Source organism: Megalobrama amblycephala, linkage group LG3 (genome assembly GCF_018812025.1).
Source record: "Megalobrama amblycephala isolate DHTTF-2021 linkage group LG3, ASM1881202v1, whole genome shotgun sequence".
In the NCBI taxonomy this organism is placed as follows: domain Eukaryota; kingdom Metazoa; phylum Chordata; class Actinopteri; order Cypriniformes; family Xenocyprididae; genus Megalobrama; species Megalobrama amblycephala.
Genome location: NC_063046.1, coordinates 62,378,866 through 62,398,634, shown reverse-complemented (window position 1 = coordinate 62,398,634; position 19,769 = coordinate 62,378,866). Strand labels below are relative to the sequence as shown.

Here is a 19,769-nt window from a genome sequence, read left to right as displayed (position 1 = left end):
ATTTATGAATGAACTGCTCATTTTAAAATCTTCCCGTTCTACTGACATTTGTTAAGACACCCGCTTTAAACATTACAATGCTCATGATAACTTTTGTTAACTCTACAACACGTAAATCCACTTCACCAGCTAATTATTCTTCAACAGCGATGCCATAGAAATATACAGGGCTACCGCGAAAACGGAAGTTCAAAGACAATTTTCTAAAGATGGCGGCGCGCATGTTTCTCTGGAAAATAAGGTCTATAACAAAGTGAAGTTCTCCAATAGAGAAAACAATGTAGGGCGGGACTTGATTATTATTAAATAAAGCTATTATTTTGTTCTGTGGACTGTGTGAGGATCTCTTATGTGAATTAGCTAAAAATGCAATTTTATGATTCCTCTTATTTTGTTAAAATAATTAACATTCCGCAAATTCTGCATTGTTTATCTTATAAGAGCACAGTTTTCTCTTTAAATTTGAGAAGCAACGATCTAATATTTGCCAGAAAGGGGGTTGGGCTTTGGAGGGAAGTTCAGTGATTGGATGAAATCTAAACAGACTCTAAACCAATGAGCGACTGGCACTCTCCTATAAAGACTGTGTGTGCAGGATTGTGTTTTCATTCTCTTCCTGTTATTGATAAAGTTACAGTAACTGAACTCCAGAATGAGCGGCAGAGGCAAAACCGGCGGCAAAGCGAGAGCGAAAGCCAAGACTCGCTCCTCCAGGGCAGGACTGCAGTTCCCCGTCGGTCGTGTTCACAGGCTTCTCCGCAAAGGCAACTACGCAGAGCGCGTCGGTGCCGGTGCTCCTGTTTATCTGGCGGCTGTGCTCGAGTATCTGACCGCTGAGATCCTGGAGTTGGCTGGAAACGCCGCTCGGGACAACAAGAAGACCCGCATCATTCCCCGTCACCTGCAGCTGGCGGTGCGCAATGACGAGGAGCTGAACAAACTTCTGGGCGGAGTGACCATCGCTCAGGGCGGCGTGCTGCCCAACATCCAGGCCGTGCTGCTGCCCAAGAAGACCGAGAAGCCCGCCAAATCCAAATAAACCAGCTCCAGTCTCTCATTAAACCCAAAGGCTCTTTTAAGAGCCACTCATTTCATCTGATAGAGAGCGCTTTCCTTTGATAATATTTACAAACATCATAATTGCAGTTGGTGAAATTATAAAAGTGACTAAACTAAATCAAAAATATGATTACTCTGCATCCACAACTACAAATTTAAAAATATGCATGTTTGTTATAAACGCAAGATGATCCTCTATTGCAGTGGTCTCTGCACAGTTTTGCTCCAACCCTAATCAAACACACCTGATCAGCTAATCAAGGTCTTCAGGATTACTAGAAACTTCCAAGCAGGAGTCAGTCGGAGCTAAACTGAGCTGTGGCGCTCCAGGAACTGAGTTTGAGACCACTAATGTGTCTGATAGAGATCATCATTCACGCCCCAACACATCTACCCTAATATTAAAATATAGTTATCTCTACCAAGCTCTGATTATGTATTTAATGTTACATTAATAGGTTATTCAAAATAAAAAAACTATACATATCAGCTTCAGGGGATGTCTGGAGTCTATAGAGCTTTCTGCCTTCCATATTCAACGAACGAAAAAAAAGAAAAAAGAACGGAACTGGCGTCGCGTCAGTTACGCTGTTTCTTGAATAGGGAAGGCGCAGGACTTAAAAGCTTTTTGAACTGCAAGAGTTTTACATTTTCTTTGTACGTTGAATACGGAAGGCGGTCTAGAGGAAGCTAGATATTTAACTTCATAACTTGTTAAATATGGATTTTTTTTTTTTACTTCACCTCAGAAAGACTTTATTAACCCCCGGAGCCGTGTGGAGTACGTTTATGATGGATGGATGTGGACGGACACACTTTCTTCAGCTCAGACTCACTCATCACTATGACTGCCATCATAAAGCTCGGATGCGTCAGGATATTATTATTATTTCTCTGATTGTGTTCATCAGAAAGAAGAAAGTCATATACAGCTAGGATGGCTTGAGGGTGAGTAAAGCTTGGGCTAATTTTCATTTCAAAGCGAATTAATCCTTTAACTTTTGCCAGTTCTTTATCATTTTGCAACACAAGTGTATCAGTGCAAAATGTGTTTTAGTGAGAATGTTTAGAGTTTTGCATAAATAGTGCGAGAGATTTTTAAATGGTGTGTAACTGCGTAAACTTGTTTGAGGTTTTGAAGAAAGAGTGATTTATTTAATAAATGGGTTTAGCTCTTTGAGCATTTAGTTCAGAAAAAAGGGTTTAGTGTTTTAGCAATTGTGAAAAACTCTTTTTTTATAGTTAACCAACTTGCCACTTCTTTACATCTTCAGTCTGCCCAAAAACACACACTTCCAACTCTTTTTAACGAGCTTATCCACAGTTTTTGAAATCATTTAAATTCTGCAAATATATCTGAAATGTCTAATAAAAATATACTGAACTGTCCATCTACGGTAGCGTCATTCAGTGTTTCTGTATATGATGATCTTATAATATCCTCTTCCAAATTAATCTATAAAACTTCATTTTTTTTTTAACATTAAACAAAGGACAGGCCTCATCAGATCAGTGTTAGGGTTAAATCACACTGAACTCTATTGAAGGGCGGGGCGTGTTGCGCCATGTGACTCGAGACTGGTTTCTGTCAGGTCCTGTAAGCAAGTGTAAAAGTCCTCCTTGTAAGGTTGAATTATCATTTATTCGTCATCATCGTCTGATAGAGTTCAGGGATCATGTCTGGAAGAGGCAAAGGCGGGAAAGGGCTCGGGAAAGGAGGCGCGAAGCGTCACCGTAAAGTTCTGCGCGATAACATCCAGGGAATCACCAAACCCGCCATTCGTCGTCTGGCTCGCCGCGGCGGCGTCAAGCGCATCTCCGGGCTGATCTACGAGGAGACCCGCGGTGTGTTGAAGGTGTTTCTGGAGAACGTTATCCGCGATGCCGTCACCTACACCGAGCACGCCAAGAGAAAGACCGTCACCGCCATGGATGTTGTGTACGCGCTGAAGCGACAGGGACGAACCTTGTACGGCTTCGGAGGATAAACACCTGAAACCAGGAGAAACTACACAAACCCAACGGCTCTTTTAAGAGCCACACACTCTGACACACAAAGAGCTGATCAGATCATATTGATTCATGTGTTATTCAGACACGAACAATAAAACACTTCTGAGTAAACATGAGAAATGGCTAAAAGAAAATGGAGGCTTTTTAATAGTTTAACCTTATGAGTATAATTGCATTTAAAACTGAGTTATTTCTCTTTAAGAGTCACACACTCACAAAGAGTCAATATTACATTAATGTTTGTGTTGCATGTCTTAATGTTACTTAAGTTATAATTATTTTTCTGCATAATTGATGATAACGCGGAAGTCTTGTACAAGATCATATTGTCTTTTTAATAGTTTAGCATTGTGAGAAAGTTATAATTTAATTGGGAATTATATCTGAAAATTGATAATCTGAACCCAACTTGGACGTTTAAGAATCTTAAATGTGCTTTGGATAAAAAAACAAACATTACTGCTGAGACAAAACAATTACATTGACATATTTTAAGACAGGACAGCACAAGTTTCTTTAGTTAAATCAGATCAAACATGCATTTTAGTTTGATACTTGGTTTAAGACTCGTCTGTGAAACCGGGTCTAACTTTTGTTACATTATTTATTCCTTATAGACTTTGATTTTGATTAAAATATGAGCGGCAAAGGGGCTTTTGTTTAGGAGAAACTGTTTCGTATAAAAACTCATTTAAAATGGATCTTATTATTTATTCAGATTCTCTCAATCTATATGGAGTTTTCAAATTGTGTCTTTTTACAATCCGATTAAAACGAAAATAAAGAGCGGGAAATGAAACAAAGGAAACTGGGGGGAGGGGTGTCGCTCAAACTGTTGGTGGTAGGCGGGGCTATCATTTAACAGCCTGTGATTGGCCCTAATTCAGCGCGTGATGCTTTGAGTTGTCCAGTGAAACACGAGTTTATGGGTGTGGCCTATGAAAACAGGCAATCAGGTGACCCCGTCTCTCTGTGTAAATTAGCATATGGTAGAGAATAAAAGCCTCTGTGTCGCTCGTGAGTCACATTGATTCGTCAGTTCTGCGATCATTCAGCATCATGCCTGAACCAGCCAAGTCCGCGCCTAAGAAAGGCTCCAAGAAGGCCGTCACGAAGACCGCCGGTAAGGGAGGAAAGAAGCGCAGAAAGTCCAGGAAGGAGAGCTACGCCATCTACGTGTACAAAGTGCTGAAGCAGGTTCATCCTGACACCGGCATCTCCTCCAAGGCGATGGGCATCATGAACTCTTTCGTCAACGACATCTTCGAGCGCATCGCCGGTGAGGCGTCTCGTCTCGCTCACTACAACAAGCGCTCCACCATCACGTCGAGAGAGATCCAGACCGCCGTGCGTCTGCTGCTGCCCGGTGAGCTGGCCAAACACGCCGTGTCTGAGGGCACCAAGGCCGTCACCAAGTACACCAGCTCCAAGTAGAGTCCCCGAGACTCCCACACACCCAAAGGCTCTTTTAAGAGCCACCCATATACTCACACAAAAGAGATTTTAATTGTAGTGGGCTCTTGTTTTTTGTAGTTGGAACGTAAAATAATTGGCTTTTAGTTATGCACGTTTATATGTAGTAGTTAGCATTTTTGAAGTGTATCTATAAAAAAAAAAAATTTTTTTTTCTAGGAACTAAGCAGTCCTAAAAAAGGCTTTGATCCATTTCAATTGTTAACTCTCTGTGTGTGTGTGTGTATATATGTATGTATATTTGTGTGTGTATATATATATATATATATATATCAATACAGTGAACTAAGTAAATTTGCAAACCGTTCTAATCAGTTGCTTAATATTACTTTAATGTAGAAAAAGAGCCTAACTTTTGTGTAAAGTTGTATTTAAATTTGCACCGCCTAAAACTACCATAAAAGCAAGCTCTTTATTTTTTTTTTTAACTTATCTTTTGGGCTGCTTTTATAAAATTAAAAGCTTTACAAAACCTAATTGCTGCTATTAATATTAAAATGTTTTTAATCAGTGAAACAATAACTATACCAATCAAGTATTTTATTATATATTTTTGTTCCTGTAGCTGTAGATTCAAATCTTGTTTCAGGCAATAACTACAAATGTTCCAAAATAAATATGAAAATGAAGTGTACAATACAATACCATATATACCTTTTCCATGTTTTTATGATTAATAATGACTGTTTTTGATAATTTTGTGTTAAAATTATGTAATAAAATGTAATTATTTAAGGCCCTACAATTCTTGAAACATCAGCTGTGCCAACTTTCTTTGCATGAGCAGTTTCAGGTAAAACGGGCAAGTCAAACTGCAAAGGGAAACAGCAATTTATCAATTTTAATTTTAAAACACAACTGCTTATACAGCCACATAACATTTAAACTGCATTAAACAAACATATTCATATGTGCCATTAAAAAAAAAAAAACACATTTTGGGTACAAACACACATTTAAATCTGCAATTAAAAAAGTCCATTTTGGAACAGCATGGATCAGTGAACTGATGTCAGTGGCGTGTGTGTGTGTGTGTGTGTGTGTGTGTGTGTACAACATTTAGAACAAAATGTGGAAATTACAAAAATTCACATTTAAAATTGAGAACTGATATTACTAGTGCATGTGTGTGATGAAAACGTTTTTTAAACACAGTCTTTGCAAATGAAACCATCGTCATCACAGATACACTCTCTTCACCACAGCTCTCATGAAACCAGGCAGAGCATGGAACACATTTCACCCATTCCTCAGTAGCCTTGGGGTCATTTGGGTCACCATAGTGGGTGTTGCAGATTTTGCAAGGTGATTTGCTTCTCCTGTCCTGCCTTTTTTTCCCTTTTGGTTGCTTGCTGCCCAGGTACTTGCTGGCTTGCTTGCTGGATGACGTTTTTGTTTTAATATATTCAATGTGTTGCTCACTTTTGAGGTTATATGATGGTGGCTTCATTCTCTTTCTGATGGCCCTCTCCCTTTGCGGCACTGAGATCAAGTCAGTAAATGTGACCGATCTCACAGACTGAACAGAAAGAAAATAACAAAAAGAGCCTATGTTAATGCAAAAAAATAGGATAATTTTTTGGTGTACATTTTATATGATTAGGGACTAAATTGTGTGTGTGTGTGTGTGTGTGTGTGTGTGCGTGCATGAATGTGCATGTGTATGTTTGTGTAAGCATGCATGTGTAACATGTCATGTAGCCTAAGTTTGAAAGTAGTATAAAATATCACTTACTGTGGAAGGTCTCTCATCCTGGGAGAGGATTTCTTCCTGTGGTGTGAACTGATTGAAGAGGTCATTATCTTCCTCCGGAACTTCCTCCAACACAACCTCTTCAAACACCACCTTCTCATCCTCTGGGAAAATGTACAGTGGTTCCACAGGTAGCAACTTGGGTAAAGTTGGTTTTATATTCGCACATTCGGACATCCGTATTCAATAGCCTTGTTAATCACACTACATTGGACATTCACAAGTAAATATGTCATTAAAACAATACTTGCCTATTTTGATCGACTGTGAAAAATGTTGTAAATTGACAATCGTTGGTTGTCAATATCATGTTGCTGCTTAACCATCTGGAGTCTGAGGCTGATTTGGGGCCTGGAGAAGTTTTGACATGCCCTGACATTTGTGCTTTTTTCAGTTGTTCATAAACATATTAATGACAAAAGTGTCATTACACTGTATTCAGCACAAACTAGGCTACAATAATATGTGAGGAACATGTATGTACATGTTTGTGTTTTTGAAGGAATAATGTTTATGCGTGGTTATTGAAAAAACAAAAAACTTAAGTCACTGAAATAAGGCCAAAAAAAGTATATTAAATCTGTGTTCACAAGGATTCTGGGTATTGGAGGTTGTAGACTAGAGTTTTTGCTTCAGAATGAAGTAAAAATTATGCTGCCTACTCCTTCATATAAAACAATAGAGAGATTTAAATTTTCTAAGACACTTTTGGTCAAGAAACACAGTATGCGAGGAGGCGTGAATCCTCATGTATAATGGGTGATTGCGCTTTAGAAAGTTCTGAAACCAGTAATATCCGGCCCTCCCTGCTGTCTTGGAAAAACCAGATATGTTGTTCTTGGCTGCAAAATCAAAGGCCACTTGCTGGACATCACGTTTTGTGAAGGGAAACCCCCTCTGCGCCAAGGTCTTGAGGGTGGCAACAAGCTCCCTTTCCGCATCCTCTGGAAGGTAGGGCTTCCGCCCCGACGCATGTTTACTGCCAGTCACCTTTCCACTGATGCGTCTTTGCAGTGTGGATCGTGGCACACCCCATGCTCGTGATAAGAGGAGCACACTCACTGTAATTCCTCTCTTCACCTCCCTGTATTCATCTAAGCCCCTTTCATCCTCTCCTCTTTCCACAGATTGTAGTTGTTTGGCCTTCCTTTTCCTCCCTGTTTTCTTTTTGTATCCTCTCCTCTCTGGTCCTTGCTCCTCCTCTCTTTTCTCTCCTTCTGTCTCTTCTCATTTCTTCTGCATTTCTTTCTCCTCACCTGTTCTCTCATTTCCTGTCTCCTCTGCTTGTCTTCTCTCTCATCCTTCCTATCACTTCCTCTCTCTTTCCTTCTCCCTCTCACCTCAATTCTCACTTCCTTTTCGTTTGCCATATTCACTGTAAATAAAATATCCACCACCATTATTATGGGAGGGGGGGTCGTGGTGAGTGTGTGTGTGTGTGCGTGTGTGTGTGTCGGTCGGTGTGTGAGTGTGTATGTGTGTATGTGTGTGTGTGTGTGTACACACACACACACAGACACACCCTCACACACACAGGTTTGTTTTTGTGAATTGTGGGTCATTCCATAGGCGTAATGGTTTTTATACTGTACAAAATGTATTTTCTATCCCCCTACACTACCCCTAACCCTACCCATCACAGGAAACTGTGCACATTTTTACTTTCTCACAATAACTCATTCTGTGTGATTTATAAGCCTTTTGAAAAGTGCTGTAATGTCCTCATAAGTCTGTTTTTTTTTTTTTGTAATACCTATGTCATACCCATGTCATTATATACATTTGTGTCCTGATATGTCACAAAAACACGCATACACACAGATGTGCATGTTTTTATGATAATCCTCAGTTTTTATGAGTGACACAGAGGATGGCCCATTTTAGCTGAAACCATGTGCCCATTTTACCTCAGTGGGTTAAGGTAAATTGGGCTGGCAAGAAAAACATCACTTTTCCAAAAAATATGTTCATATACCAAACTAACAGCATTATTTCTGATGGATGCCATCAAGACAGATATTATGCATAGGTTTTTTTATGTGCATGTTTGTTTTTTTTTAAAGATTTATCATCCTTATAATAGTTTAGTTAGATTTGCTATGCCAGGCTACTTACCATGCAGCTTTCTGGTGCAGTCTTGATTTGAATTATTGCCCCGCCCACCATAGCAACCATAAACCAATCAAATCACCTGTTACTTGCAAGCACAGTTATGACAACAGTTTGAAATCCTTTGCAGTCATTGGCTCTAAATTCCAGAGGGGCTGGGACCCCCAAACCTTAAATTGCCGATTTTACCTGATATCACCCTATAGTTTAAGTACCATCATTGTTTTCAATAAATTCAGAACAGATTTTCATGATTGTAGCAAATAATACACTCAAAAAAATGATTCTAGCTGCTTGCTCAGTTTATTTAAATAAAATAAGCTGAACCAAATCTTTAGTTTTTTACTTAATTGGCATTTGCACTCAATTGTATTATGTTAAATGAAATTAAATTTGCAAAGTGTTAGGTTAACCTAAACCATTTGTGTTGAGACTACACAAATCATTTATGTTGCATTGATTGAAACTGGGCAGTGGATTTCTAGTTCCCAGCATGCTTTGCGTAAGGGTAGATCGGGACAGTAAATGTTGAACTTAAGTGCTGTTTAATGTGTTTTTTAGGAAAGGGAAATACCTTTTAAAGTTTGATGTTCAGTTATATTCAGTTAAATTTAAAAGAGTTTATGTTATGTCGATTTTTATGAGGTTAACCATTATGCTGAAGTGTAGACCTTGTGGTTAGGCTATGGGTGACTACATGAACTAAATCTATGTTGGTCTCAACAAGCTTTAATTGTGCTAAAGCCAGTGATGAGAAGTTCTTTATCTGATCATTACATGCGTGCTACAAATGTTTCACAGAAAACTTGAGCAACTCTGCACAAGGGCACCAGTCTGAATTGCAATAGCACTGGTTGGATCAACTAGAGTGAATTATGTTCAGGAAACATTCACAGAATATGTCAAATGAAACTGGTGTGATCTCATTCAATTAGGATGAATTTTACTCATCAGTACAATTAACCTAGCTTAAGTTCAAATAGCTTAAGTTCCACAAATGTGTGGAAATAGGTGTCATAATTGAATTAAGTTAGACCAACAAGTTATTTTTTTGAGTGTAGTTATACAGTATTTCCTTTTCTGCCATGGTGAGAATTTAGATATTGATATTTACCCAACTCAATATCCATCCGTTTGAAAAGAAATATCTCTGAATCAACCTGAAATTGTTAACTGATAAAAGTGTTTGGCTTTCTGCAACAAATATTTACAGAGTTTATAAAATAGTTTAAGTTGTAAAGTGAGTTTTTTTTTTTTAAATATCGATATCACTTTACAATAAGGTCTCATTTGTTAATGCATTTACTAACAAACTAACAATGAGCTGTATGTTTTTACAGCATTTATTAACCGTTGTTAAAGTTAGTTAATAAAAATTTTCAGGTTTTAGTTCACAGTGCATTAACTAATGTTAGCAGATTCAAATTTGATTCTTAAAAAAAATTGTTAGGAAATATTGTGATTAACTAAGATTAATACGTGCTGTAGAATTATTATTCATTGTTAGTTCATGTTAACTAATGTTAACAAATTAAATTTCAATATGAAGTGTTTCCAAAATACATGTACTGACTAAAGCCACTGTTTATTCCCCAATATAATCTTATTAGAACTATTTTAAGATATTGTAAGATATTTATACCCCCTACCCATTATCTAGATGCCTTATGACCCACTTCAAATAAAATAAAATGTAGTATAATTTTCTTCCCTGAATATTAATGTTGATTATTATTCTGTTTATTATAATTAGGTCTATTATTATATTCACACTATGTTTGGGGTCAGTATAATTCTCTTTTAAAAGAAACAGATATATTCTTTCAGCAAGGATCCATTGAATTGATTCAGCAATAAATGTAATAATTAGATTTATATTTTAAGCACAGTATTGTTGGTGATTTTCAGTGCTGTAATGTTGGGGTGTAGAGGTGGGCAGATCGATACTAATATATCGATACCAACGTGAAAATATCGATACTTAAGTTTCAGTTTCTCTCGTTTTGCGACCTGGCCGTGTTTGTCAAAATGCTGCTGCTGTCACAGAGCAGAGCAAGCTCTCAAGAGTGCTGCTCGTGCTCGACACTGCTCTCCTCCCCCTCTCCTGTGTTGTACCGTCACGTGACTCACCACTAGCGCTACCACCAGCAGTCAGGCGCGCGCGCCGCTCAGCCGCGCATTTCTAACAGCAGTCAGTCAGAGGCGGAGAATGGCAGCAGAGAGAAAGAGGAGCGTTGTATGGCTGTATTTTCAGGCCGAAAATGAGACAACAGCGACTTGTACCATTTGTAAAAAGTCTTTAAAATACAGTGGCAATACAACTAATTTGTACAAACATATGAAAAATCACGGACCAGAAAATGCAGAGCTGCAGAAACGGAGAGAGGAGGAGAAAAATCCCCCTACCCCACCCCCTGGCCCCGACAGACCCGCGACTCAGAGGCAGAAGTCACTGCCAGAGGCATTTCAGTTTGGCAGAGAATATCCATCCACCTTAACAGGCCCGGCGTCAAGGGGGGGCTTGGGGGGGGCTTAGCCCACCCTGCGATGATCTCAAGCCCCCCCCTTTCCCAAGCCTGGCAGAAGAGAACGTAAAAACGTAATTAAATTGTACAATGTGACATAAAATGTGGTGTAATTTCAATTATAAATAAAAATAAAAACAACACGTTACAAATTTTACATTGAATCGAGTTTTAATTCAACCATAACCACTAAAAAAATATCAGGCAAAAATCTGGCATAACCGTCGGACTGATAGTAGGCGGAGATTTGTCTCCTAGTAACGCTAGCCTATCAGGGAGCTTCTTACAATTGCGAGTGATTCATCAATAGAGACAGAGCGCATTTATGTTAATCTGAAAGCCACGCCCACCGGGGGGGAAAACAATCCAACCGTCTCCATTGAGTTTGTATTGCGTGAGGCTGCCTCCTTGTCTTTTCTGGCTTATTACAAAAAACAGAACAATGTCTAAAAGCTGCTGTGTGGCAAGGTGTACAGCTAACAAACTTAAAAAACCCAGAAATAAGTTTTTATAAGCTGTCGTCCCCAAAAACGAATGTTTAAGGACATAAAAGTGGATACAGGCAGTCAGACAGAGAGCAACGGGTCATATTACTATAAGAAATGCATTAGAGCGGAACGTAATCGGCGACAGGTGAAATAATTCTTTGACATGGTAAAAAATAATGAATGGTTTGTTTTTGTTGGTTTGTTTAGCATATGTTGTCGCCGATTACGACCCCCTCCAGTGTATTTCTTAAAGTAATTATGACCATTTGCGCTCTGTCTCACTGCCTGTATCCACTTTTATGTCCTTAAACATTCATTTTTTGGTATCGACAGCTTATAAAAACTTATTTCTGGGTTTTTTAGCTTGTTAGCTGTGCACCTTGTCACACACCAGCTTTTAGGCATTGTTCTGTTTTTTGTTATAAGCCAGAAAAGACAAGGAGGCAGCCTCACGCAATGCAAAGTCAATGAGGACTGTTGGTTTGTTTTCCCCCCCGGTGGGCGTGGTCTTCAGACTATGACGCGTTGCGCTCTGTCTCTATGATGGCTAATGTTAGATAGATTACTATAAGGCAGTATAAAAATGGATATACGGAAATATATGACAAATCGGTCCCATAGTTTGCCAGATGCAATTGTACAATTGCAAGCATCCAACAGCAACTCGGTAGACACGCCAGTCGACAAGACACCAACATCGATTGATCCTCTGCCCTCATGCTCCAGCTCATGCACGTCTGGACTGCCAAGAGTGCCTCTCGACCTTGGTGAGGATAAACCGAATCAGGTTAAGTTAAAACGTTTTCCTCTTCGCCTTTGCTACAACCAGCATCGATCATTTGTTGCGTCATGGTATACGTCACGGGAGTAGTTGGAATACTCCGTGGAAGCAGATGCTGCATTTTGTTTTCCATGCAGGAAATACTTAATTTCTCCATCAGACTCCGCTTTCACTGTAAGGGGCTTCAGTGATTGGAAGCACGCTGTAGAGACGGGAAAAGGCCTTAACAAACATGGAGCGTCAAAAGAACACATTACAAGTATGGCACTCTGGAAAGACAGAGAAAAACGGGCTGAAAGTGGACTTGAAATTTCCACTATGGTTAACAGTAACCAATTAGCTAGGAATCGTTACTACCTCTCATCTGTAGTGGACATGATTGAATTTCTTGTTGTGAATCATTTGCCACTAAGGGGAAGCACAGATGCTTTTGATAGTCTAACAGAGGATGGAAGTGGACTTTTCCTTTCATTATTCGAATATACCCTCCGAAAAGACCCAGAGTTAAGGAGTGTTATGAAGACAATACCACGCAATGCAACATACAGTTCTCACGAAATTCAAAATGACGTCATTGCAAACATGAGCAGTCTGGTGACTGAAGAAATAGTTAGAGAAGTTGCAGACTCCTGGCACACAATCAAAGTAGATGGCACACGTGACCCAACTGGAATGGAAAATATTTCCATAATCGTTCGCTTTGTTAAGGACAATTATCAAGTCACAGAGCGACTTCTTTCCATGACAACAACTGAAAAAGGGGATGCCCTGACCCTGACCAACACAATAATTACAGAGCTTGAAAAGAATGGGCTCAGTACTTCTAAAATATTGAGCCAGGTGTATGACGGGGCCTCTCTCATGTCCGGAAAAAATGGAGGAGTACAGAAAATTTTGCAGGACAAATTAGGAAGAGTGATTCCGTACGTGCATTGCTTCAATCATCAGCTCCATCTTGTGGTAGTGCATGCAATATCCACAGAGCCTGCGGTTGAAGACTTCTTTAATGTGTGTAATTTGCTTTATAAATTCATAAAGAAGCCAACCGTTGCCGTCTTGTACGGAAGGCAGCAACTTAAGAGATTACTTGAACAGCGATGGACAGGGCATCTTCAAACGGTCAAAACAATTCTGAATTCTTTTCAAGACATCACTGAGTTGTTAGCCGTGATCAATGGAAACCGCAGATACGAGACGGAGGTGCGCATGGAAGCAGCTGGCCTGATTAGGGAAGTATCAGAGACGAGCTTCAAGTTCATTGCCCACATGGTGTATAAGATTCTACAGCTGCTTGATGCTCCAAACAAACTGATGCAGTCAGAGGACATGGACCTTCTAAGTGCTGTCAAATTAGTTACATGTGCTTCGGAATGCCTTACGAATTTGCGCAGTGAATCTGAATTCTTAGAGCTGTGGGAGAAGGCTGATGACACTGAAATGCCAAGAACCCCCAAACGAAAGCGCACCATCAACAAAGGCCTTCAAGATTATCTGCTGGAGGAAAGCATTGGCCAATCTCAAGATGATTTGGGAAATCAAGAAGAGCTCAGACGATTACACTACAGTACTTTGGATGCAGTGCTTGCAGAAATCTCGGAGCGTTTCGGAGAAAGAAATAGCAAGTTAATTGAAGCTCTTTCAGCTTTTGATCCACAGTATGACAGCACTTTCTTGGATGCGCAACTCGTACAAGATATTATGAACTTAACTAATTTGGAAGTGATTCATTCAGAATTTGTTGTGGCCCGTCAATTCCTGCGTAAAGTACTGGCTAGATCGATTTCTAGTGGTGAGAAATTAACACTTAAACAAATACTTCAGGAGCATCATACCACACTTGAAGCTATGCCGAGTGTACTCGCTGCAATGAAATGTGCACTGACATTTGGAGCTTCTACAGCTACATGTGAAAACTCATTTTCTACTCTGAAAAATGTGTTCACGGACAATCGAAGGAGCATGCTACATCAGCGAAAGGCACATTTAGTGCAACTGGCATTTGAAAGAGACTTGACAAGAAAATTTCGGGATGAATGGAAAGATGCTCTACTGAGAAGGTTCAACGAGAGTAAGCGCCGCAGACTCCAGCTGTTCTAGCAGGTTGGTGTTATTTTATTTATTATAGAATGCGTTTATAATGTTTGTTTATAACGTCATCTTATTTTAATCCTGACTTTTAAAAAAATGTTTGTGTAAAGTTTGAACCAGTTCTGATGTGCATCGGGCCAGTGCAAAATTATAATACATTTTTCTTCTTTGCGAATAGTGACATAATTAGTAATACTAATCACTTTGTTTTATAGGCAAAATTAAATTATATCGATACCAAACGCCCACTGACACTCACGCTATGTGCCCCCCCGAGCAGAAGGGATAGCCCCCCCTGTTAAAATGTCCTGGCGCCGGGACTGCACCTTAATTATTAAAAAGTATCGGTATTGGTATCGGTATCGGCGATACTGGCCCTGTATTTACTTGGTATCGGATCGATACCAAATCTAGCGGTATCGCACACCTCTATTGGGGTGTCTTTAGTCAAAGAGACTTGTGACAAAATCCTGTTTAGGAAATACTGTGTCCATAACGGAACCTTTTCAGAAGAGTTTTCAGTTTGTTCTTTCTTTTCTGAAACTCTTTTTTACTGTTATTTTACTTCTAAAGTTTGTTACTTCTAATGTTTTTAACTGGTTTTAGCGAGGGCTGTTTATATATATATATATATATATATATATATATATAGGGGAGAGTGGGGTAATGTGAGACATCGGGTAATGTGAGACACCCCCTGTATCTCGGCAACGGAACACATTTGTGGTTATGTGACAATTATGTTTTCAAGCCCCTCACATTTCCCCTTGGCCATGAAGGAGAGGACCTCATGGTGCTGTGCTAAGCATGTTTTTTTCACAAAAATATTTTTTTTGCATGTAAAAGTACATTTTCTTGCGGTCAACTTAATCAACTGTTGTGCCAAAGCAAAATGATTCAGGTAGAAAAACTTATATCATACATGTTAATGAACTATCAACATATAAAACCATGTGATGATGCTAGCTGAAGATTAGCCTGAATTGCTAAGAGAGATCATTTTTTTCTAAAATGTAGTGGTGGGGTAAAGTGAGACAAATGCTTTGGGGTAAAGTGAGACATGAGGCACAAGTTAAATTTAGTCTTAAAAATATTTTAATGTAATATTACATTACATGTGTTTTATTTTTAATGTCATAAACATTGTAGAAAAGCCATCATGCCAAGGCAAAACACCAGGAAAGACAACCTGGGGCAAAAAAACCCTCGAGGAGAATCATGTGGCACATGTTGTGGTAAAGAAGCTGCCTCAACCTAAAAGGCCTGGAGAGATGGAGAGAGCAACTCCTCATCTTTCCCTGTAACCTTCAGGGCTGGAATGTAGAGTAGGCCTAGTTGTAGAGGATGACAGTAGGCTGATGTTCTAATACAGATGGATCTAGTCCTGTGTTCTGAGTCCCAGGCTGTTCTAGCTGGTTCTGATTGTGCTTTGCTCTGACCTCCAGACACTAGCTGGCTCTAAGGGTGCGTTCACACTTGTAGTTTGGTTCGTTTGGTTATATTTGGTCCGGACCAAAGAGGAAGAAAAAACATTTAGTCCTGGTCCAATTAGCGTTCAGATTGGCAATTTTATCACCGAACCAAAAGATACCGAACCTTGAGGCATAGGGATACATTCACAATGTGATTGGTCAGATTTTATGACGTATTGCCTATTTTGAGACGGAACTTAACAAAAATCCCAAACAATGCTGTGTGCTGAGGTAAATGCGCTCGTTGTGTGTGCATAGCAGCGCATAGCCTGCGTGTGATGGTATTTTGGCCAGCTGGGAACTCGTGAAGAGCTTATAACATGTGTAAAGTTGTCAAAACAGCGGTGAGAATCCATCCGTCACACACACAAACGAGACATGCGTCTGATGCCTGTGATGGGCAAACTCGCAACTATGACAAGACAAAACGACATGCGTGAGGATTCTGTCCTTTTTAGGGTCTCTTTTTAGGACAGCGTTCACATATGTTCAAATAAACCGCACTAACTGAGCAATCGCACCAGGGTTTGTTTTAATCGAACAAAACATGACAAGTGTGAACGCACCCTAAGGGTCCTGTGTTCTGACCCCCAGATTGTGTTCTAATCTAACTGGTTCTATCTGTCATTTGAATGTTAATTAAAATATTTTGAATTATATTATGTTGTATTTGATTTTGTTCAGAGTTACTTTCAAGTGTTTAGAAAAAAAAATTGCTTAATTGACCAGTCCCCATGATTCTGTTACTAGTCTGACATTAGTTCTGGAATGTGTGGTTGTCAAGCTAGCTGTCAGGATTCTAACTGTTACAACATGTGTTGTTATGGTAGTTTCAGAGTGGAAAAAGTAAGTGGATCAGTTTACCCCCTTGATTTCTCTGGTCTGTCTCAGTTTACCCCTAAGCTGGGGTAAAGTGAGACACAAGATGACTTTTTTAAAAACAATCATATTTTCACTGACCTTCGTCCTGAATACATTCTGATAATTTCTATGGCTAGGAAACATCCTGAATTAATGGGAAATGTGTAAATTTTACTGATATATCATTTTAGCTCGCTTAGAGGGGAGCAAATGTAAAAAGTGTCTCACTTTACCCCACTCTCCCCTATATATATATATATATATCAGAAGTACGGTCTGGGTTTCATTGTTATGCTGAAGATGCTCATATTTATGTCAGCACACACCCTGATCCTAATCTCGCTATCACAGCTTTAACTACGTGTTTGGATAAAATTAAAGCATGGATGAAAGATATCTTTCTTAAACTCAATGAGTTGAAAACTGAGCTTTTACTTGTTGGTATGCTGATGGCTTTGCATACATTTAATAATCTCAGTTTGTTCACAGACTCTGATTCTGTGTCTGCATCATCTCGATGACATCCGGTGCCCATATTAAAATGCTCTGGAAAGCTGCATTCATTATTGCCAGACTTCGACCTTCTCTATCCCTCTCTGGTGCAGAAAGGCTTATTCATGGCTTTTTTTGTGTCATGACCTGATTATTGAATATATTCAGAATTCTTACAACTGCTCATCAGCATATTCCTCTGGTTCTTTATAAATTGCATTCGCTTGTCATACAGGCATGTATTGATTTTCAAAACCTTTATTTTTAAAGCTGCCTATAGTAATTGAGTCTACTACTGTTATTTTTGTTTTTATTGTATTGTTGTTAGTGTTGTTATTATTCCTGTGCTAAATTTAATACAAATAAAATTGTAACGATGGGAGACTCAGATAGGGATCCAAATGCAGAGCTTTTATTAAAAGTGAGCGTGGTCGTACAGGCAGGGTCAAAACAGGAACAAACAGAAACAGTGAGGAACAGGCAGAGTTGTTACAGAAGACTTCGACAACAGCTTTCGTGAGTGTATCTGTCACCTCCAATATGAATCCATCCGCCCAGTTAATAGGTCTCCGTCAAGGAGACAGATCCATTGAAGATTATGTCGTGGACTTTATTGAACTGGCACCGTTAACATGCTTTGATGAGGTATGTCTTATGATATTCTTTCGCAGGGGACTGTCTGAACCGCTCAGTTCTATCATGCCAATAAATGAGCCAAATGGGACTTTAGAACAGTATACAGAGCTGGCTCTGCTACTGAGTGGATCTCCCTTTACTGTGGGTGAGTTTCAGAAAAGAGTTTCAGAAAAGAAAGAACAAACTGAAAACTCTTCTGAAAAGGTTCCGTTATGGACACAGTATTTCCTAAACAGGATTTTGTCACAACACGACACCTCGCTGAATCACATAATGGCCACCGCGCCAAAGGACATACACAAGATGGCGGCTACCATCATAACAACACCAAGTCAAGTCAGCGCTGATCTTTCAGAGCCAAGTCAAGTCACCGTTGATCTTCGTGAGCCAAGCCAAGTCCAAGTTAAACTTCCAGAGTCACGTCACGTCTCTGGATCTGTCTGGGAGTGGAGAGGGTTGCGTTCCAGTGTGGCTGATCCACCGCTGACATCAGCGTGGCGGTTGGCATTCCTAAGCCTCTGCCGGCCGCTTCGCTCTCAAGCCAGTCGGCAGCTTCGCTCTCAAGCCAGTCGGCAGCTTCGCTCTCAAGCCAGTCGGTCGCTTCGCTCTCAAGCCAGTCGGCCGCTTCGCTCTCAAGCCAGTCGGCAGCTTCGCTCTCAAGCCAGTCGGTCGCTTCGCTCTCAAGCCAGTCGGTCGCTTCGCTCTCAAGCCAGTCGGCCGCTTCGCTCTCAAGCCAGTCGGCAGCTTCGCTCTCAAGCCAGTCGGCAGCTTCGCTCTCAAGCCAGTCGGTCGCTTCGCTCTCAAGCCAGTCGGCCGCTTCGCTCTCAAGCCAGTCGGCAGCTTCGCTCTCAAGCCAGTCGGCAGCTTCGCTCTCAAGCCAGTCGGCCGCTTCGCTCTCAAGCCAGCCGGCAGCTTCGCTCTCAAGCCAGTCGGGCGCTTCGCTCTCAAGCCAGCCGGCAGCTTCGCTCTCAAGCCAGCCGGCAGCTTCGCTCTCAGGCCAGTCGGCCGCTTCGCTCTCAAGTTCACCTGTTGCAGCGCACTCAAGCTCTCTGGATGCGATGGACAAGATGGCCACTTTGCCAGTGCCCACAGGCAAGATGGCCGCCCCCTCTGTGTCTGTGGACGTAGGGGTCGTTCCAGCCGTTGAGTCCGCTCCAGAGCCCAAGCTGCTTGCCCTGCCGGCGCCACCCAAACTCCTTGCCCACGAACCCGCCACGGCCTCCATTGAATTCCCCAAGAACTTTTTGGGGAGGGGCCATATACCTGAGGTGGGGAGCTTGTGGGTGGGGACCCTGCCCAGCCACTGTCATCAACGGCCTCCGAACTGTTAGGCGCCGCCCATGGACTATAACCCACTATGGCCGTTTATGGACTCTGACCCGCCGTGGTCATCTACAGACTCTGTCTCACCATGGTTGCCCAAGCCACTTGACCTGCCGTGGCACAATAAATGCACAATTCTGAGCGTTTATTATTATCCTGTCTGCCTGTCTGTTACCGTTCCTGCCTGTTACCCGTTATCGACCCATTGCTGCCTGTCCTGACCATTGCCTTGTCTGCTGTTCTGTGAGTGATATCTGCCTGTCCTGATCTTGGCCTGTATCCTGACTACGACTCTGCCTGTCCCTTGCTGTTCCTGGTTGTTCCTGTTTTGACCCTGCCTGTACGACCACGCTCACTTTTAATAAAAGCATGCAAATGGATCCCAGCTCTAGTGACGAATCGTTTCAAAAATGTATTATTATTATTATTATTATTATTATTATTATTAAGAGTAAATAAAACCATGTGCAAAGCACAGACAACACTAGACAAGCTCTAGACTGAGGGCAATATATACACAGAGAACTAGTGACCTAAACAAGGAACAGATGAATGAAGTCAATGAAACAATGAGTAACCATGACAACCAATGAACACCTGCTACAAACCATGACAACCGAAGAGAAACATAGGAAACAATGAGATATAAATGGAAAGTCCATGAAAACAAAACTGAAAAGACAACTGAACGTGACA

The 19,769-nt window shown here is 40.6% G+C and overlaps 3 protein-coding genes across 3 annotated transcripts; all 3 read left to right on the top strand.

The window, feature by feature from the left end:
- Positions 1 to 608: 608 nt before the first annotated feature.
- On the top strand, positions 609 to 1,062 carry LOC125264199 (histone H2A-like). Its single transcript, XM_048183403.1, has one exon. It carries the CDS (start codon positions 653 to 655, stop codon positions 1,037 to 1,039), a length of 387 nt encoding a protein of 128 aa, XP_048039360.1. The 5' UTR covers positions 609 to 652; the 3' UTR covers positions 1,040 to 1,062.
- Positions 1,063 to 2,700: 1,638 nt separating this feature from the next.
- Positions 2,701 to 3,188, top strand: LOC125265916 (histone H4). Its single transcript, XM_048186480.1, has one exon. It carries the CDS (start codon positions 2,736 to 2,738, stop codon positions 3,045 to 3,047), a length of 312 nt encoding a protein of 103 aa, XP_048042437.1. The 5' UTR covers positions 2,701 to 2,735; the 3' UTR covers positions 3,048 to 3,188.
- Positions 3,189 to 4,116: 928 nt separating this feature from the next.
- Positions 4,117 to 5,280, top strand: LOC125265911 (histone H2B-like). The gene has a single exon (XM_048186475.1). The coding sequence runs from the start codon at positions 4,132 to 4,134 to the stop codon at positions 4,504 to 4,506; it is 375 nt and encodes a 124-aa protein (XP_048042432.1). The 5' UTR covers positions 4,117 to 4,131; the 3' UTR covers positions 4,507 to 5,280.
- The last annotated feature ends 14,489 nt before the right edge of the window (positions 5,281 to 19,769 follow it).